The sequence below is a fragment of the Cynocephalus volans genome, chromosome 13 (genome assembly GCF_027409185.1).
Source record: "Cynocephalus volans isolate mCynVol1 chromosome 13, mCynVol1.pri, whole genome shotgun sequence".
NCBI classification, from domain to species: Eukaryota; Metazoa; Chordata; class Mammalia; order Dermoptera; family Cynocephalidae; genus Cynocephalus; species Cynocephalus volans.
This window is the reverse complement of record NC_084472.1, coordinates 63569629-63588781: the sequence shown is the minus strand read 5'-3', so window position 1 is coordinate 63588781 and position 19153 is coordinate 63569629. Positions and strand designations below refer to the sequence as shown.

At 32.5% G+C, this 19153-nt stretch overlaps 1 protein-coding gene across 1 annotated transcript in view; it reads right to left on the bottom strand.

The window, feature by feature from the left end:
* The window catches only part of CCDC102B (coiled-coil domain containing 102B), a 301210-nt gene that overhangs the window by 23058 nt on the left and 258999 nt on the right, over nucleotides 1-19153 (bottom strand). Inside the window, exon 8 of the mRNA XM_063077429.1 lies at nucleotides 9394-9497. Within this exon, the coding sequence (XP_062933499.1) occupies nucleotides 9394-9497 (104 nt within the window). The remainder of the gene's footprint in view (nucleotides 1-9393; nucleotides 9498-19153) is intronic.

The following is a 19153-nucleotide window of genomic DNA, read 5'->3' as shown; positions in this document are numbered from 1 at the left end:
ATTTATACACATTTCTGAAGGAATAATTGATGATTAAGATATGGAAAGAAAACACAGAAAAATAAAAATGTGAGAAATTATATTGCATTTAAGAGCTTCCTTAGTAAAATTTAAAGACTTGAGCATACAGATTGATCGTGCTCTCCACAATTACATTAAACTGATTAACCACATATTTTCATTAGGTTATATTCTGTTCACATTCAAAGTTAAAGACTAAAGCTAATTTTATTACCCTGGCAGGAAAAAAAAGGATACTTTCAAGGGACAAACACTAAACTGATGGCAGATATCTCTTCTGTAACACTGAGACAGTGGAATAACGTTCAATGATGGCAAAATTTTATGAAACTAGAATTTAACATGACCCATGCTGCTCTCACGTGTGAAAGCAACAGCAGCTGCTTGTCATTCTGGGAGACAATTACTGAAATATGTATACAAGATTACCGAAAAAGGAACCAAAATAGGAAGAGCTAGATCAAATGCCAAAGAAGCTTTAAAACTAATTCAGTGTTCAAATAAAAATATTTAAATACGCTTTTATTTTTTAAAAATGCACATTTCAAAAACATCTTAAAATATGTATGGCCAAAAAACAAAAATACTAATCTGGTTCTGTTTTTCACTAAAGTTAGTAAATACGAATTAGGAATGGGACTCTTATTAGAAGATTAGATGTATATGAAACTATGACAATATTTAGCTGAAAAAAAATGGATTTAAAAACTATTCATAAGAAACTACATACAAATGACTTTCAATCATTGAAAAATGACAAATTTGAGGAGGCAAGAATATGGAAATTGTGGTATAGGTTGAATATTCTTGCACATCAAAAACGGTTAATTGTTGATTTCAATCTAAAACATGACAGCTACAAACTGAAAGTCAGAGTAAAATAATAAAAGGTATTTAATAACACCATGAGTTTATATCTCCAGTTCATATATTTGTATTCATGTAATTTTAGAAGGAAAGAACAAAGGCAAATATTAAGATAATTCTTCATATAGGGGAATATTTAAGATGTAATTTCATTCTAGACCTTAATTACAGAGCTGTACTTAAGACATTCAAGATTTTAAAAATAACTTAAATGACTCTTAATAGAAATAAAATGAAGATGTATAGTTCCAAAGCCAAAGCAGAGAGTAAAACAAAAAAGCAGTACTGCATAGCATAATCCCTATAAGGAACACTAAATGCATAGACAACGTCAAGAAAACAAAAGCAATAAAGAAGAGAAAACATAGTAATTTTTTATTTATGGCATCATTGTTAATATTTTAAACTCTCTTATAAAAGATAAACTCTCACGTTGACTTAAAATAAAACCCATTTATATTCTGTATAAAAAAAGACCAGAAGGGGCTGTAAAGACAAATTCAAGACGGGAGGGCATTTTCCCCACAAGGCATTTGATGAATTCTAAAGCTGTTTGGGAGGTTAAAGAGTTAAGCCAATAACTTTTGTAAAGAAGAAAAAAAAGTCTCCAACAGTCTCAAAGTACTTAAAGAAAAAGGGCTCACTGGAGTGAAAGTCCTGGAAAGCAAGCAAGCAGGAGATGATAGCACCAGAGAAAGCTGAGATTCACCAAGGGCACTTACCAACACTGGGAGAAGCTAAAAGCTTGAGACCAGTCAATGCTGAAACCAACAAATCAGAAGACTGTGATTGGGATGAAATGGAAAGCACAGAGAATAAAATAACAGTAAATATTTACTTACCTTCAAAGTGGTTAAAAAGATGATTGTGTAAAACATGAAGATAATATTTAAAAAGAGAGAGAAAGAAAACAAGAAAGAGCTCAAATTGAAAAATTTACCTTGCCTAATGTAATTTTTATTAAATTACTGGTGATATACTGTAATAAACAGATAACTAAGCGCAAAAAATAAAAACAAATGTTGGTAAATGAAAATCCCAAAATCAAAGACCTGTGTCTAAACAGGAATAACTCCCAATTAGTTTTTCAAGAACAATTGTTCATTTGGAATTAATGTATTCAGTAATAAAAGGAGTCTGAAGAAAAAAATTATAGATGGGTCCATAGAAAAGTAGTATAAGTAAATAAAAATAGGTGTGACTAAAAAGAAAAAAATCATATAACAGGTGCAAGATAGAACATTTAATCACAGTGCTCTCTAAGCTCTGCAGTAAAGAATCTTAACATTCTCATGAAAATCTAATTTTATTTAACCAAAAATTTAGTATAAACTATACTGGCCTGGTGAAACAGGAGGTGAGTGGTGGACGTTGTGGTGGACTAAGAGTTAAGTTTTCAATGGGTGTAATGAGTTCTCAAGAGATAATATTAAGAAAAAAATAAGAAAAGCATGTAATATAGGACATGAGAGTAAGCAGCAGAAGCACCTAACATCTTAAGAGCAGCTGTCTCTGGGGAATGAACCTTTGATTAAAATGAAATATAAAATTTTATGAGGTAAAACATGTCATAGTTTATAGCTTCTGAGATTTGCATTTGCTTAAAAAAACCTCCCCCAAAATGAAGACCAAAAAAACCCCCTCATTTTCTTATAATACCTTCACTGTTTACTTTTGCCTTTTAATATTTCTTTAATCTACTTGTAGTTTAATTTTGTATGGTTTGGTACTGATTCTTTTTAAAAATTTATCTAATTATACACAGTTTCACAGATTTACTTGTTTTTAATGTTACTAATTTAAATAAACATGTAGATGGCTCATGGGCCCATGTACTGTGTTCAAACTTTTAATTTCATTAGGATGTAATGAGAAAAATAATATTTAGTATTTAATGTTTTAGATACCATCTTACAGGTGTCTTAAATATCACAAAGGTCACTGTCATCCCCAAATAGAATTTAGTCAAAATAACATGTACTATACACTTTCTTATCTACTTTTTTGTAGTTTTCATGAACTTTGAATTTTAAAAACTAAGTGGAATTTCATGTAAGAGAAATTAGGAATCCTTCCTAAATTAAAGGCTTACTTATAGTTCTCAGTAGACTATAAGTTTCTCACATTAAACAAGTATCAATAGAATAATATAATCTTATAGAAATTAGTAGACCTCTTTCATTGTAGACCTCTTCCAATATTTGAAACTGGGGCATTTGGCAACATTTCCAAAGTATAGCGATGTCGCAGTTTTTGATATCCACACACAACAGGTGTGCTAATAGCAATCCTATCCTCCGTGAAGTGAGGCAACAGGAAATGCACATTGCTATTACAAAGGCACTTGTGTTTTCAGCTCTGAAATTCCTGTTCTTAAATGCCACTTTACACTTCTTTAATAATGCTCTTCTGAATCTCTGCTGTAAGAAACATCCAGTCATCTCAGAATTAGACAAAGCATTTGTTGACCTATCTTATGAGTCACTGAGTTATTGGAGCCCCTGAAATTGTTTTTACTCTTTCCCCTTCATAAGAAATAATTACTGCCATTCTTATGTTTTCAGTAATTATCTTTTCTTTTGTTACTAACATCTGTACAATATCTCGGTTCAACACTGGGGGATTGTGGGGTGTGTGTGTGTGTGTGTGTGTGTGTATTTTGTAGCTTCCTCCAAATATTTTTTTTTTTCTTTTCTAAATGGTAAGTCAGATTCTGGAAACACTAACCCCATCATACAACCACAGGATTCACCATTAAACTAAATTTTAAAGTATTAAGTTCTACTCAATAGTTCAACTAAAGAAGTCACTCTTATATACCACATTTAAGATGAGAAAATTTGGTCCAAACTATATTTCATACCAAGGGAAATTAAGTTAATTAAAGACAATGTAAAAAAAACTGTAGTCCCGTTCAACCACAATATTCTCTGAGCTATTATCGAATCATTTACAACGAATGAATAATAGACCTAAAAGCAAGCTAAAGAGAATTGATATCTACTATTATGCAACTCACTGAATAATATGTATAGCAGGATACTAATGTGCTCATTCAGAAAATTACAATTTACACATCTGAATACTATTATCTCACCATTTATCCCAACTTGTAGCTCACATGCATGTATTGAAACAATACAGTGTACCCCACAAATATGTACAATTAAAAATAAATTACAATTTTAAAAAGAAAGAAAAAATAAAGGAAAATCAGATATGGAGAGAGCATACTCAAGGAGTATGATAAGTTGGTAAATAAATACAAATCTATACTGATTAAATACGTTGAAGTACATGTTACAGTATGAATTTTTTTAAGGATGCAAGATTTGAGACCAGACCTAACCTCACATTTTTCTAGCAACTGAGTCAGAGCTTATGTAAAATTTTAACTACTCTAGATTGGAAAACATAATAACATTGTTTCTTATATTTTCTTATACTAACATGTCTAGACCTTAGGTCTACGGCTTTAATGAAATAATGATCTGTAACTCTACATGTCAAATTCAACCCCTGCTTTACTTTCATTTGGAATATAGTTTCCTCCTTTTCTTACTTTTTAACTTTAAAAATAGATTTCTTTCTTACTTTTTTTTTTTTAAAGATGACTGGTAAGGGGATCTTAGCCCTTGACTTGGTGTTGTCAGCACCACGCTCACCCAGTGAGCCAACTGGCCATCCCTACATGGGATCCGAACCCGTGGCCTTGGTATTATCAGCACCACACTCTCCCAAGTGAGCCACGGGCCAGCCCAATTTCTTACTTTTTAATTTTAAGTTATATGCTGATACTTAGTCATCTTTTGCCATAGAGGATTGCCCAACATTTTTCTCTGAACAAAACTTATTTATTAGATTTTATAATCAAATTGCAGCTACTGTTAAAAGTAATAGATCCTTAATTCCTTCTAATACCTCTTTATGGAAATATTCTCAAACGTACGCATCATTGTCATTCTTCTGGAGATTATTTTCATTTGGTGTGACCAGAACTAGAAAACATGGCCAATCTTAAATATTAAAGAAATCCAAATTAAACTGAATGAATAAATAAAAGAGTGGTAAATCCATGACCATTGAAAAAACAGTTTTGTGTGTATTTCTCATATTTTTTTTTTGTCCTCTTAATTTAAACCTCAAAATAATCATGAATCATGTTGACTTTCTTCAAAATAGCACAATAAGCTTACACTAAATTATGGCTGCAAACTTATAACACATACTGATATCTCCAATTATGAGAAGAGAGAGACTTCAAAAGATTAATGATTTGCTTAAATGTCTTATGCATGTCTGAAGGTTTCCAGACACTCTCTTCTCTAAATCTGACACATTAATAAAGGAGAGGGTCTTTTATAATCCACAGACATGCATGTGGCACTTAATCAAATCATGTACTCATTAAAGCCACTGTTTCTCACCTGTAAAATGTAGATAACAATTTCTACCCCATAGAGCGGTAGGATAATGCTGATCATAGAGAAAAATATGAGACCCATTGTTAATATTATATTTGTGCTTCAGCAGTCTTGTCTTATACTGTCAAGTTTTATTATGTGAGTCTTTAACATTTTTTCCTAAAATATTACATTCTCTTCCTTTAGGACTATTTTTCATTTCTACTTCTCTTCTAACACAAAATAATTTAACATTATAAATTTGCTATTCCTCTGTTTCCTTATCCAGGTCATCAATGTGGCTATTGATTAGCTTACTTCAGACAAATCTCTTTCCAGCATTACTTTCTGCCATAGATTGATGCCTCACTCCAGTAATTACGGCTCAAGACTGACTCTGCAGCATTTCTTTCAACAGAATACACTTAATTATGAGATACATTCCTCTTGTGAATAGATCTTTACAGGTCAAAATAAAAACATTATTATATTCAATATATAAATTGTTTTCCTATTTAAACTTGCCAAGCTGTTGCTATTGAAATAATTAGATTGGTTTGATACAGCTGCCTTTGAAAAAAAGTCTCTTTTTGGCTTATTAGTTTTGATGTTAAACATAGTAGATATAAAGGTATTGATCACATTTCTAAAAATTACTCCCTTCAAACTAGCAGAATCATCCTCAATGAGAGTAGAAATTTTCAAATGTTGCCACATTAGTTATGTTCAGAAATGAACATAAAACTTAGCCTTCATTTGAAGATATAGGAAGCAGATATTTGAAGGTGATTTCAGAAAATAGTAACAACTTTACAACAATAGGTAATGGGAAGGAAAATGTTATGTGTTCCTTAGAAATAGATCATGTTAGTAAAACCAACATGTATTAAAGTCAGAAATAACCATGCCTATTCCTTTTACTCCATTTGGTGTGATATACTCAAAGTTCAGCCACAGTAAGGAGAGTTACACCTATCGAGGTGAGAATGCTTTGGAGATTATCTCATTCCCCACACCAGTCACAGACTACCTTTTTACTCCTTGGGATAGGCCAGGCCAGGCCAAGACCCAGAAGGCCTTTACATTTTGGAAAGAAATGTGCACAATATATATGTTAGCTTTACATTAATCTTTAAAGTCTGTGCACCAGCTCTTCTTGGGATCTGTAGACAATACAGTATTTTCAACAGTCATTTAGAATCAACTGTCTAATACGTCTTCTCTTCCATGCATTTTTATTAACCTCTGTAAGAGCTGTGTAATGAGATAGGCATTACTGAAAACAGAGGAATAAATAAAGTCAAACTATTTTCTGTACATATTTCTTCACCTTTTACAAAAGCCTGTGGCACTTTGCAATAAGGTATTAAATACTGAATATTAAATTACACTTAATATTAATTAAACTTATGTTGCAATATTTTTTTCTTTAGGTTGATTAATATAAACTATGCCTATGTTACTACTGTTCAATTTTAAGATGTATATATTTAGAACTGGTTGATATAACAAGTAAATAATTAACAGAAAGAGACATTTTTAAAACAATTTTGAGAATTCTTCTTTAATGTGGTTATAAATGTCAATTCTACCAAAATTAAGATATTTAGATTCCATCTCCTTTTATTCTGGGAGTTTTGCAGTATATATAGTTCTGACCATTTTCCATAAATGAAAGACAAGAACATTTAAAGATAAAAATTCAGCTGTTGTTACTGGTTAATGTTTTTATTTTTATGTCATAGTGTTGTGTTCCTGACATTTTTTAAGCCTAATGTACAATTGTCAAGTACATGATGTCAGGATTATTAGTATAAAATGATGTTTAGTAGAAGGTATATTTTTTGAGATATTTCAACAAAAGGTAAGAAAACATAATAAAAGGTTAAGTAGTTGAAGTCAAGGGCAAGCTTCATTACAATTTTAAAATTTTCTGTGAGTGAGGCATTTCTAATATTTCTTAAGAAGTGTCTTTCCCCTTTGCAAAGAAAATTTACTGTCTTATTTGCTCTGAAGGAAGTTATCTTTTGAAAAGTACAATGAGATAAATAATATTTGTTGAACATTTACTACTGCCATCTACTGTTACCAGGTGTTTCACATATATTATTTCATTCAGTCTTTGGAGTATTATATAGTTTTATTATAAGTAACATGCTCAAGGTCACAGAGATAATAAACAGCAAAGCCTATCTTCTGATTTAGCTGTAGGAATATGTGAAGTAAAAGGCAATTAAAAACCTTCTAAGTCATCATGATAAACATGATTTTATCAAACAACAAAAAAATCAATACAAGTTGCCAAAAAATGAAAAAGCACACAAACCCTGCCACTTTTATCTGTCCATTAGGAATAACTTTCCTTAAAGGTTTGAGCTGTTCTTTCTCCCAATATGGGCGTGCCTGCCAATGGGCTGATAACTGAGGTCTTCCTTTGAGCAGGATTTGCTCACGTTGCTGTCTGTGGCGAGTTTTGTGCCATTATGGATGCCAGCTTCTCCTAGGATGTTCCTATATGTGCATATGGCTTCTTCCATAAACACGCAGAATAAATGTCCTCTTCCCTGGAATCTGGGGCAGTCCTGTAACCTGCTTTGACCAGTAGAATCTGGAAGTGGCACAGTGACTCCCAGAAATCCTCTTGAAAGTAAATATTACATGAAGAATCACAAGCTTGACTCCTGAGTACTTTGTGGGTACTTGGAACAAGAGAGAGGCCCAGCCAGCAACCACCACTTCTCACAGATGTTTCATCCGGCTGAGGAATCAGACCTGTGAGTGACATCATCTTGGAGCCTCCAGCCCCAGGAGGTCTCCCAGTCAAGTGCAGCTGCAGGAATGACCCCAGGAACCTCCACAAGCAGTGGGAGAACCACCCATCTAAACCCAGAAAACTGAAAACACTGGGTTAATTAAACAGTGATAAATGTTTTAAGCTACTGAGTTTTGAGGTAATTTATTTTGCAGCAATAGATATCTGAAACAGAAATTGGTACCTGGAAATGAGGTGCTGCCATAATAAAAACCTGAAATATGAGGCATTGGTTTAGGAACCATAGGGGCAGGTAGAGAGGGTTAATAGCAGCTGAAAATGCAGTGGAGAAATTGTTAATGGAGACTGGAAGAAGGAAGAACATCCTGACACAAGCACGACATGGATGAACTTGAGGACATTATGCCAGGTGATATAAGACATACAAAGCACTATACAATTTACTTATAAGAAATATCTAAAGGAGTTGAATTTATAGATAGAAACAGAGCTGGGGAGAAGGAAACTGGAGAGTGGTTTAACGGGTATAAATGTTTTCAGTTTTACAAGATGAAAACGTTCTGGAGATTGGTTGCACAACACTGTGAATACATACTTAACACTACTGAACTGTACACTTAGAAAGTGTAAGGTAGCAAATGTACACACACACACACACACACACACACACACACACACACACACACACACACACACACACACACACACACACACACACACACACACACACACACACACACACACACACACACAGTTCAGAGGCCTCTGCCTGCCCAGCATTCAGGATGTGTGAGAAGAGAACTAACAAGCAGCCAACACGGCTATTTCTCCTGAAGGAAGGACGACTGAAAGGGCAAGCAGGAATCTAGAGGGCGAAGTTAAAAATTAATGTTTACCCTCTTGGAAACTAGCTGCTATTTAAGTAGCACAGGCTGCACTAGTGAATGTTGAGAAACTAACTAAATGCAGTGAAAGGCCCAGGACACAGACATCTCAGCCAATTCAGACATATGCATGAAACCATCTTAGAAATCCCAGCCCCAGCCAAGCTCCCAGCTGAATGCAGCCTCAGCAGTGTTCCAGCCAGTATCATATGGAGCAAAAGCCAACTCACAGAATCTTGAATAATAGGAAATTATTGTTGTTCTCAACCATTAAGTTTTGGCATAGTTTGTTGCACAGCAAGATATAACTGAAACAACATTTAGCTTCCAATATTTGGTAGGGAAATTACTGAGGCAAATACCTGTCTTAAGCCATTACCTGCATGAACCAAATGTTTACTAAACAACCCCATCCTTAAATGAGAATAATAAATGAGATAATCACCGGTTTTGTAAGTGCCTCAGTTCAATCTCTAGGTTTTCATTTGTTTCTTTCTGTTCATCCAGAGATCTCTGGAGCTTACGGATCTGATTCAGGGAATCATCAAGCTGAAAGCAAAGTAAAAAATATTTGAGTTAATTTCAAGAGATCTACGTTCATCATGATGACTATAGTTAATAACAGTGTATTACATACTTCAAAATTGCTAAGAGAGTAGTTGATTTTAAGGGATCTCACCACAAAAATATAAGTATGTAGGGTAATGCTTTTATTAAATAGCTTGATTTGGTCATTCCTTAATATACACAGATAACAAAACATCATGTTGTACATCATAAATATGTATAATTTTTCCTTCCCAATTACAAAATTAAATTTTTTAAAAATAATAAATTCAAATAAACAAACAAGAGAATTCATTATCTATGAGATGCTGTACCTTTCCAATCTCACTCTCAGTAAAAAATGCCCTTAATAATAAGAAAATATAATTGAAATAAAGAAATTCTTTAAAAAACAAGCTCCATGTTTTACGTGACTTTTTAAAAAAGTTATTTATTACTAGCATATTCATTCTTACAAATCGTGATATTGCTTTAGGGCCTTTGCCTGACGTATCACTTTCCAACCCTCCTCTCTGCCTGCCCCCGATCTCTAGCATCCTTTGGTTTGTTCTCTCCTGAAAGTTCAACTTATTGTTGTGGTCTTTTTCTTTCTTTCTTTCCTTCATTCCTTGCATGACTTTTTTATTAGTTTATGTGTGAGTTTCCTTTATACATATTCATGAATATATGGAAATGTCCATTTATTTTCAATGTTAGAATTAATGCACATATCCAGTAATAAAATAAACATCAAAATGAACTCTAGAATATGTGACACAATTTCTTCTATCCAGATGCACTTCCTCCATTTCTATCCTTGCCTCCTTTACCTGTATAGGTCACTGTAATGGAATTTGTTTTTATTATCATGACATATGCTAAGTGTGTGTGTGTGTGTGTGTGTGTGTGTGTAAGTATATATACTAAATATATATAAAATAAGTTTGTTTATATGTATTATTATAATATATTATTTTCTTTTAGTTATTTTTAACTTAAATATAAACAAATGAGTATCATGTTGAATGTCATCTTCTGGGACTTGCTTTTTAAATTCAGTTGGTAAGACTCATTTTTATTGATGTCTGTCACTGTAGTCTAATTGTTCTGTTTTATATCGTTGTATGAATATACCACAATATATATGCATACCCTCCTGTCCATGAGCGTTTAGAGGGTTTCCAGCCCTGTGCTGCTCTGAACATTCATGAATATATGAATCACATATAAATGTATATATGTCTCCTGATGCATCTGTGCAAAATTTTCTCCTGAGACATACTTAAGAGAATTGTCAAGTTATACTTTTTTAATGTTCAATTTTACAAGAAAATGCCCAATGTCTATAAAATTGTTTACTAATTCACCTCCCAAAAGCAATCATAAGAGATTCTGTTTAAGCACATCTTAGCTAACACTTGTTGTTATGAGATTTTAAAACTTTTGCCAATCCCTGATTGGTAATTATGCTCAATACCTCTTTATAATTTTATTGGCTTAATATTTTTCTTCTTTGTGCCTATTCAAGTTTTCTGATTATTCTATTTTGACATTTTTCCTTTTCTTTTTTTCTGTGCATCTTAAGTTATAATCTTGATACTAATACTTGCCAGTTGTAAGTGTCACAAGTGTACACCACTTATAACTTGTTTTTCATTTCATTTAACAGATCTTTGGTTGAATAATAACTATTATTTCTATTAAACGATGGAATATATTAATATGTTCTCTTACAGTTGGAACTCACTCGAGGATGTTTTTGAAAATGTTTCTTCTCTACTCTAAGTTTGGGGAAATATTAATCTGTATTTTCAACTAAATTTTTTTCAAGTTTTGCACTTATTTATATTTTGACCAAGTTGGCATTAATATTTATATATATATACATATACAATTTTATTTTTTGTATCAAAACACAGTTAACTAGATGCATAGGAGCATATATTGAATAGACTTTATTGATCTGACATACTAAATTTGTCATATGTCAAAATTCTGTATATTCTACGTATAAAGTTCCTATTTTAAAGTCTGATAATGAGCCCTTTTTTCAGTTAATTTTTTGGCCCTACACACTGTCTGAATTACTATAGTCTTCCTTATAAATCCTGATATACCTCCAACATCCACAATCAGCCCAGCGACGACCACTGAGCCACCACTGGAAACACTCTGGGCTCCCGAGCCAGGGCAGTGGGCAGCTGAGGGCTTCAGCCACAACCCTCTGACATCTGCATCCAGCCCAGCAATGAACAAGCTGCTGCTGGAAGTTCCCTGGTCTCCCCTCCTGGAATGAGGGGGCTTCCATGGGCCTCAAACAGACCCCCCTCTTTCCTCCTCCTCCCACCCTATTTTTCTCCCCCTATCCTGTCCCCCCACGAACTGCTCTGTAACATCTTAGAATGTAAAAATATATATATATTAATGAATAAATTTTAAAAATATGACAAGACAAAAAATTCTTTTCTCCACTTTTAACCGTTAAAAAAATATAATAAAATAAATCCTGATATACAATAGGGAAAGTGCCCTTTCTCCAGCTCTTTTTCCTCATAAATACCCTGGTTATTCTTAATACTTCATAAATTTTAGAAACAACATAGCAAATTCCATGAAGAATCTTATTTGTACTTAATGTGGGGTTTCACTAGTTTTATAGAATAATTTAAGTATATGTGACATCATTTCAAAATTTAATGTTTTTGCCAATAAACATGGTATATTTTTAATTTTTATTTAGGTCTTCCTTAAAGTCTCTCAATTAAATATTATCATTTTTCATTAGAAACTTTGCCCTAGATTTTATTAGATTTTTTTTTAGTAATTGTATATGCTATGGTATTAAAAGTTAAATTTTAAAATTATTTTTCAAAAAAAATAACCTAAGCTATTTTTTCTAACTTCCGTTATCATATATAGTAATTAAATTGTCTTCTTAAGTGAACTTTCATCTTATTAAAACTTACAACTTGCTGAATACTCCTTGTATTCTTAAAAATCAGTCTGTATTTTTTCTGATTAAAATTTTAAAAATTACTTGAAAATAAACATTATTTTATTTCAAAATATATCACTAAGCTTTGAAATAAAAAAATTAGGGTTCATGTTACAGTTTTCCCATTTGTATCTTAGGCAAGTTTCTTATCCACAGACTCTCAGATTCCTCATCTTTAAAATGTTTGTACTTATTTTACAGTCTTCTTATGAAGATGAAGTAAAATAATACATATAGAATGCATTGTGTGGAACTGGGTATATTGCATCTAGTGTATGTTAACCAATCTAAACTCGCTTTGCTAAAAGGATAGTGAAAATTAAAGTCTAGCGTCATTCTGAGTACTGCTGTTATTGGTGATTCTTGGCTACACAGTGATGGTATCATCCCGACTGGGAATGTTAATGCAGTAAGATGAATACATAACACCTATAATGTGAAAATCACCTTAAAGCAGAATATCCATTAAGAAAAAAAACAGAAAGAGTAACATTTAATCTAAGGTGATTACTGGAATAAAGCAGGATTGGTAGATTCAGAAGTTAGAAGTTTTCAGCAAGCGTGGCACACATGAGAATGCAATCCTATTGAAATGATATTTTCCCTGTATGCTAACAAATTGAAATTATGTACAAACCTCGTGACTTGAATTAGTATGAATCTGTCTGTAACATGTGTATCAACCCTTGGTTCATAGACAAAATCAAATTTTTGGAAATGTAAATTTAGGCAGTGGGCCCTGGCATGCCCTGAACATGAGGCCTTGGCTTTGAACTGCCCTTCTTAGGAAAAAAAAAAAAAAAATCTCCTCCAAGTGTTTTAACTGCTAACCTGCCAAGTTGTTTTCCTCTGGCCTGAGTAGGGGTTTAGATAATTTTATTGCCCTTTCTTCTCTATAGTACTTTTTTGCAACTTTGTTCCTTCAATTGAATAGTTCGAAATTTTATGTAAATCTCCATATACATAAATCTTCAAGAAAGAAAATATCACTTTTCCCATCAAGGAGATTGCTGACCTTTGACACTATAGCAGAATAAAACTAATAATCTTAGTATTTAATAAAATTGTAAGAATAATCAAATCTTACTAACTATATATAAAGTCAAGTCGCTGCTGAAGATGAAACCAGATTCCAATTGCCAGTATAAAGTGAAATCAATTTAAACATTAGAAAAAAGAATATAGAGTTAAATTATTACTATTACCAGGGAAGGAAATAGCTATTTTTTTTTGATACCTACATGGAGAAATACCATTCTATAAACTACTTTAATCAATTATTTGTGCCCATGGAATGAACATTTTGTTAAACTATGTCATCTAAAAACTCAAATATTAGCTAGTCATATTTCTGAATTTCAAACATTCAGGCATTTTTAGTACTACCCACATTTTGTTGATATCCACAATTTTTGAGTTCGTATACAGCTAATAGAATTACTTTTATATAGATAATTCAGGTTTATTTTCCTACCATAAAAGTTTTCCCTTTTCAAACTCACACACATCTTTGTAGACTTCACTTTTTTTATTTTCCATTTCACATAGATAAATGTTAAATTAGAAAATTTTTACATGTCATCTACATTTCTCAGTTCTAGTTTTTTCCTGCATTTGTTAATATAACATGTATTTGTTAATGTGTTATCTTTATTATGGATTTTAATCATTATACTTTAACTGAACTCATTTATTCAAATCAATAGACAAATAGCACTATTTTATTTGATTAATGTTACAAAAGTATTTACTAGAGTCCATTTAAATCCTATAAGTACTTAAAAGTTATTTTAAAATTTCAGCAAAATAGGTGTTCAAACTATTTTCTGCCTCTTTGAAAATAGCCTTTAATATTTTCATTATTTGGGGAGAAATCAGAATGTCTTGCTTTATAAAAGATGGAAGGAGTTCTATCCAAATAGAGATAGATTTTATCATTAAATTATTAATTCAGTGTAGTATTAGAGATTTTTTGTTTGTTTTTGCTTTTGCTTTTATTTTTTATTTTTAAAAACTAGACATCTACTAAATGGGATAATTTGTAATGTTTTCAAAAATTCCCATTCATGGGCCCCTTAGCAGACATTCTGAACTAAAGTCTCAGGAGTAGGTCTTAGGCAACTATATTTTCCACAAACTCTCTCGTTAATGCCTGTGTTTATAAAATGTGAAAAGGACTGGGGTGTATTGTAGAAATTCTCAGAAAACTCTAAGGTTTATGTAGGAACAGGAGCATTTCTGTAAAGTTGCCATGAGATGTCACAGGAGATACGTTATCTTCAAGCTATACTTTAAAAAAAAAAAAATCTCTTTCAAAAGTTTATTTTCATTAAAATTATTTGTCATTTTTCTTAAGAGTAAACTCCCAAGACTTACCCCCTAAAAATGATTCAGTGGGCTAATGGCCCATAATCTAACAGAGTGATGTCATTAAATACTCCTAAATGAATTTAGGATGTTGAACAGGGTAATGATATAATCTGGTTTCTGTTTAAGGTAACCCTGATTTTGGTGGAGAAAAAGCAGAAACTGGTAAACCTGTTAGGGGACTGATGCTGGGGCCCTGTGAAGGATATTGGTAAATGCAGTAGTGGTCATTTAGATAAGACAGATTGGACAGGATTGAGAAAATATTGTGACTAAATCTTCTCCAATTGTGATTTAATATTACTGGCAGCTTTAGGGTAGGAAAATAAGGCTGATTTGACCTTTAGAAATCTAAAATTATCCTTTCAATTTTGCTGTCTTTAAAATTGTTCATTTGCCAGTACTGTTTGGTATAGATTCAATCCTATATTTGAAATCCAAGTACTTAATATATAGTTTAATAACTTATTAAAATAGAATTTTATGATTTCCTTATTATGTGGTCTTTGAAAAACAGAACTACTAATTTTTTCATTCCTTACCTTCCTTCATTCTGTCCTCCATTAGTTCCTTCCTTCCTTTCATACTTGGTTAGAAAATGTTATATACCTAAGAATTGATGATTTATGAGTAAGTCATATGTGCCCTTGCTGCCTTAGCTCTGACATTCAAATTGGGATGGTATATAATAAATTGTGCTGGGAAAACTGGATATCTGTGTGTGGAAGAATGAAACTAGACCCATTTATCTCACCATGTACCAAAATCAACTGAAAACAGATGAAAGACTTAAGTATAAGACATGAAACTATAAAACTCCTAGAAGAAAACATAGGGGAAACACTTCAGAATGCAGTACTGGGCAAAGACTTTATGAGTAAGTCCCCAAAAGCATAGGCAACAACAACAGGAAATAAACAAATGGGATTATATCAAACTAAAAAGCTTCTATACAGCAAAGGAAACAATCAACAGGTGAAAAGACAACCAACAGAATGGGAGAAAATATTTGCAAACTGTACATCCAACAAGGGATTAATATCCAGAATATACGAGGAACTCAAACAACAGTAAAAACCAAATAATCCAATTTTAAAATGGGCAAAGGAGCTGAATAGACATTTCTCAAAGGAAGATACGCAAATGGCCAACAGACACTTGAAAAACTGCTCAATATCACTCATTCTCAGGGAAATGGAAATCAAAACCACATTGAGACATCATCTCCCCACAGTTAGACTAGCCATTATCAAAAAGACAAAGAATACCAAATGATGGTGAGGATGTGAAGAAAGGCAAACTCTTCTACACTGTTGGTGGGACTATAAATTAGCGTAGTCATTATGGTAAACAGTATGGAGGTTTCTCAAACAACTACAGATAGAACTACCACATGATCCAGCAATCCCACTGCTGGATACATACCCAAAAGAATGGAAATCATAGTGTTGAAGGGATACCTGCACTTCCATGTGCACTACAGCTTTATTTACAATAGCCAAGATATGGAACCTACCTAAACGTCCATCAATGGACAAGTGGATACACAAATGGAATGCTACTCAGCTGTAAAAAAAAGAATAAAATTCTATCATTCACAGCAACATGTATAAGCTTGGAGAAAATTATGTTAAGTTAAATAAGCCAGGCACAGAAAGAGAAATACTCATAAGTGGGAGCCAGGAAAGGAAAGGGAAAAGGGAAAGGAAAGGAAAAACAACCACAATAACACATTGAACTTTCAGAAGGAGAGAACAGAATTATTGTTACTAGAAGTGGGAGAGGGGGAGGGAGTTTAGGGAGAAATTGGGTAAGGGACGCAATAAATAATTAAGTTTTATAATGATGAACATGCTAATAATACCAATTTGATCATCACATATTGTAAATATACATATTAATTAAGCAATTGGCTTGCTACAGAAAAAAAAGGATGAAAAAAAAAGAAGAGGAGAGAAGAAAAAAAAGTAACTAAGTAGAAATGTTTTGTGATAAATTCCAAGGGGAATTCATCAGCTTAAGTTTCCTACCCTAAGGAGTAAATAAACAGAATTGGAAAGGGCTGAATTAAGTAGGGATATTTAGGCTGAATTAAGTAGGGATATTTAGGCCAGACTCCAGGCTACTGTAACAAACTGGGGGACATAGGAAGGACTTGGGATTTTGTTCTAAATTGAATGGAAGGGCTTTAACCATTAGACAAATCACACTGCCCACAGAGTGGGAGAATGGATTATAGGGGTTCAGTCAGGAAGCAGGAAGACAAAGTAAGTAGACTTTTGCAGAATTCTAGGAAAAGATGATAAGAGAAGTAATCTAGAGTGATAAAAGTGGGTGCATAATGTAGCAGGCAAATCCATATGCAATAAGCATATGTCATACTAACCATATATCCTAGATAAACTGTCAGGGTAACTGTGAGAGATACTCATAGAGAATTATAAATGACAAAATGTCGAAGAAATTCTGATAATGACTTAACGAACAATAGGACGGCCCTGCAAGCTCAATGTAACTGACACAAATTGAGTATCTGCTGACAGCTTACTATAAGTGGGCTGATATATAACTGCAGCTGTGATTCTCTATTAATAGAATTAAGATCCACTTCAGCCTTGTCACTGGCTACCTACATGCGTTAAGGGCATTTTTTTTTTTTTTGGCTCAATATAAAACACAGTGAATTCCATATTTATAAATTTGCATGTTCTTTGGGCCTTGATTTTTCCCCCCCAACACTTCAGCCTGCTTTCCTCCCCTTCCTGATGGCAAATGTAATGACTGAGACCATTCAGGCCGTTCCTTTCCTGATCCTTCAGCACTCCAGTTTCCAGCTTCTTCCCTGTAGGCTCTCGAATCCCCCCTACCTCACCCAGGTTTAGAAAATTAAATTCAAAAGGATAGAGAAGCTACTGATACTTTTTTTTAAAAGTTTACTTTAACCTCTTAGGGACACATTTTTTTTTTAAGCTTAATAACATAGCAGTAAGTTTTGAAAGATATGCAGACTGATTTTTCCACATTCATGCTAGTAAAAGAAGGCAATTTTGAGGTACACAAACTTTTTGACACTTTTTAACCCTACTGATCAAACACAGTTCTACCACAGAGCAATAAAACCAGCAGATATGATTGCAGGTAGAAAGTACAATCACTACAGCAATCAACTGATTCAGGAAATTCTTATTTGATCTTGTTAATGACTAAACTGATGTTTTAATACCTTCAGATTGATAAAAACTTAGTCACAGAGTCAAATTTAATCCTGATAAAGTCAGCACATTTTTTAAAAATCTGCATCTAATCTGAATCTTTATAAGACAGAATATGCCTCAAAGACTCAAGAATAGAAATACAGGAAATAAATAGCTTTATATTTATATTACTTTGATTGGTGAACTTTGATATTAAAATGAAATATATTGGCATAATACGAATAACGATATAGATAATTCTACCACACAAGCAAAACAGAATGAATGATAACAAAATATTAAGGCTTAACTCTTCATAAGGTTTTTCAATTTAAAAACAAACCAGTATACATATATTATTTTCCATATATTTCACAAAGAATCTTATTTCATGTCAGTTAAATTCGAATATTCTATGAGTATTCCTCAAATGAAAGTTCTAAGATTTATGTAATAGAGTAAATGAAATAAAGAGAATTTAGACCCGGCAATATGATTCAATTGTAAAAATAAAGTGAGGCTGATTCCAGATTTGATGAAAACATTTCAGACAATTTTAGGATTAGAGAATAGAAATAAACCTTACTATAATATTAACAAATATAGATCTATTACTACTCTATGATTACTCAATGCTATATTTTCCTCTACTAATGCTATAAAAAGTGAATTTTCAAAGTTTTGTTTTTATTTCTACCCATACTTCTTTGGAATGCAGACTAGTAGTAACAATGGCAAAAATAAGTTCATAAGTATTAGATAACTAAATTTCAAACTAATAAAATGGAAGAGCAAATATATAATCATGAATTTCATAGCCAGTTGAGACATTACATCACATCAAAATATTGTAGAGTATATGATAAAGTTTAGAAAATTTAAACAAACTTACATGTGTAAATTAATAACAGTATAGTCACCTAATTAAAATATCAACAAATCTAAAACAGCAATATAATAATACTTAATGCTACCAAGAGTGGCAGAATAATCAAAGATGCAGAAAACTTAAAAGATGTCTATTTCAGTGTGTAAACTATGAGAGAAAAATAACAGAAACAAAGCACACATGTTCCAAATCAGTGAAATAGTATCTGTGTTAG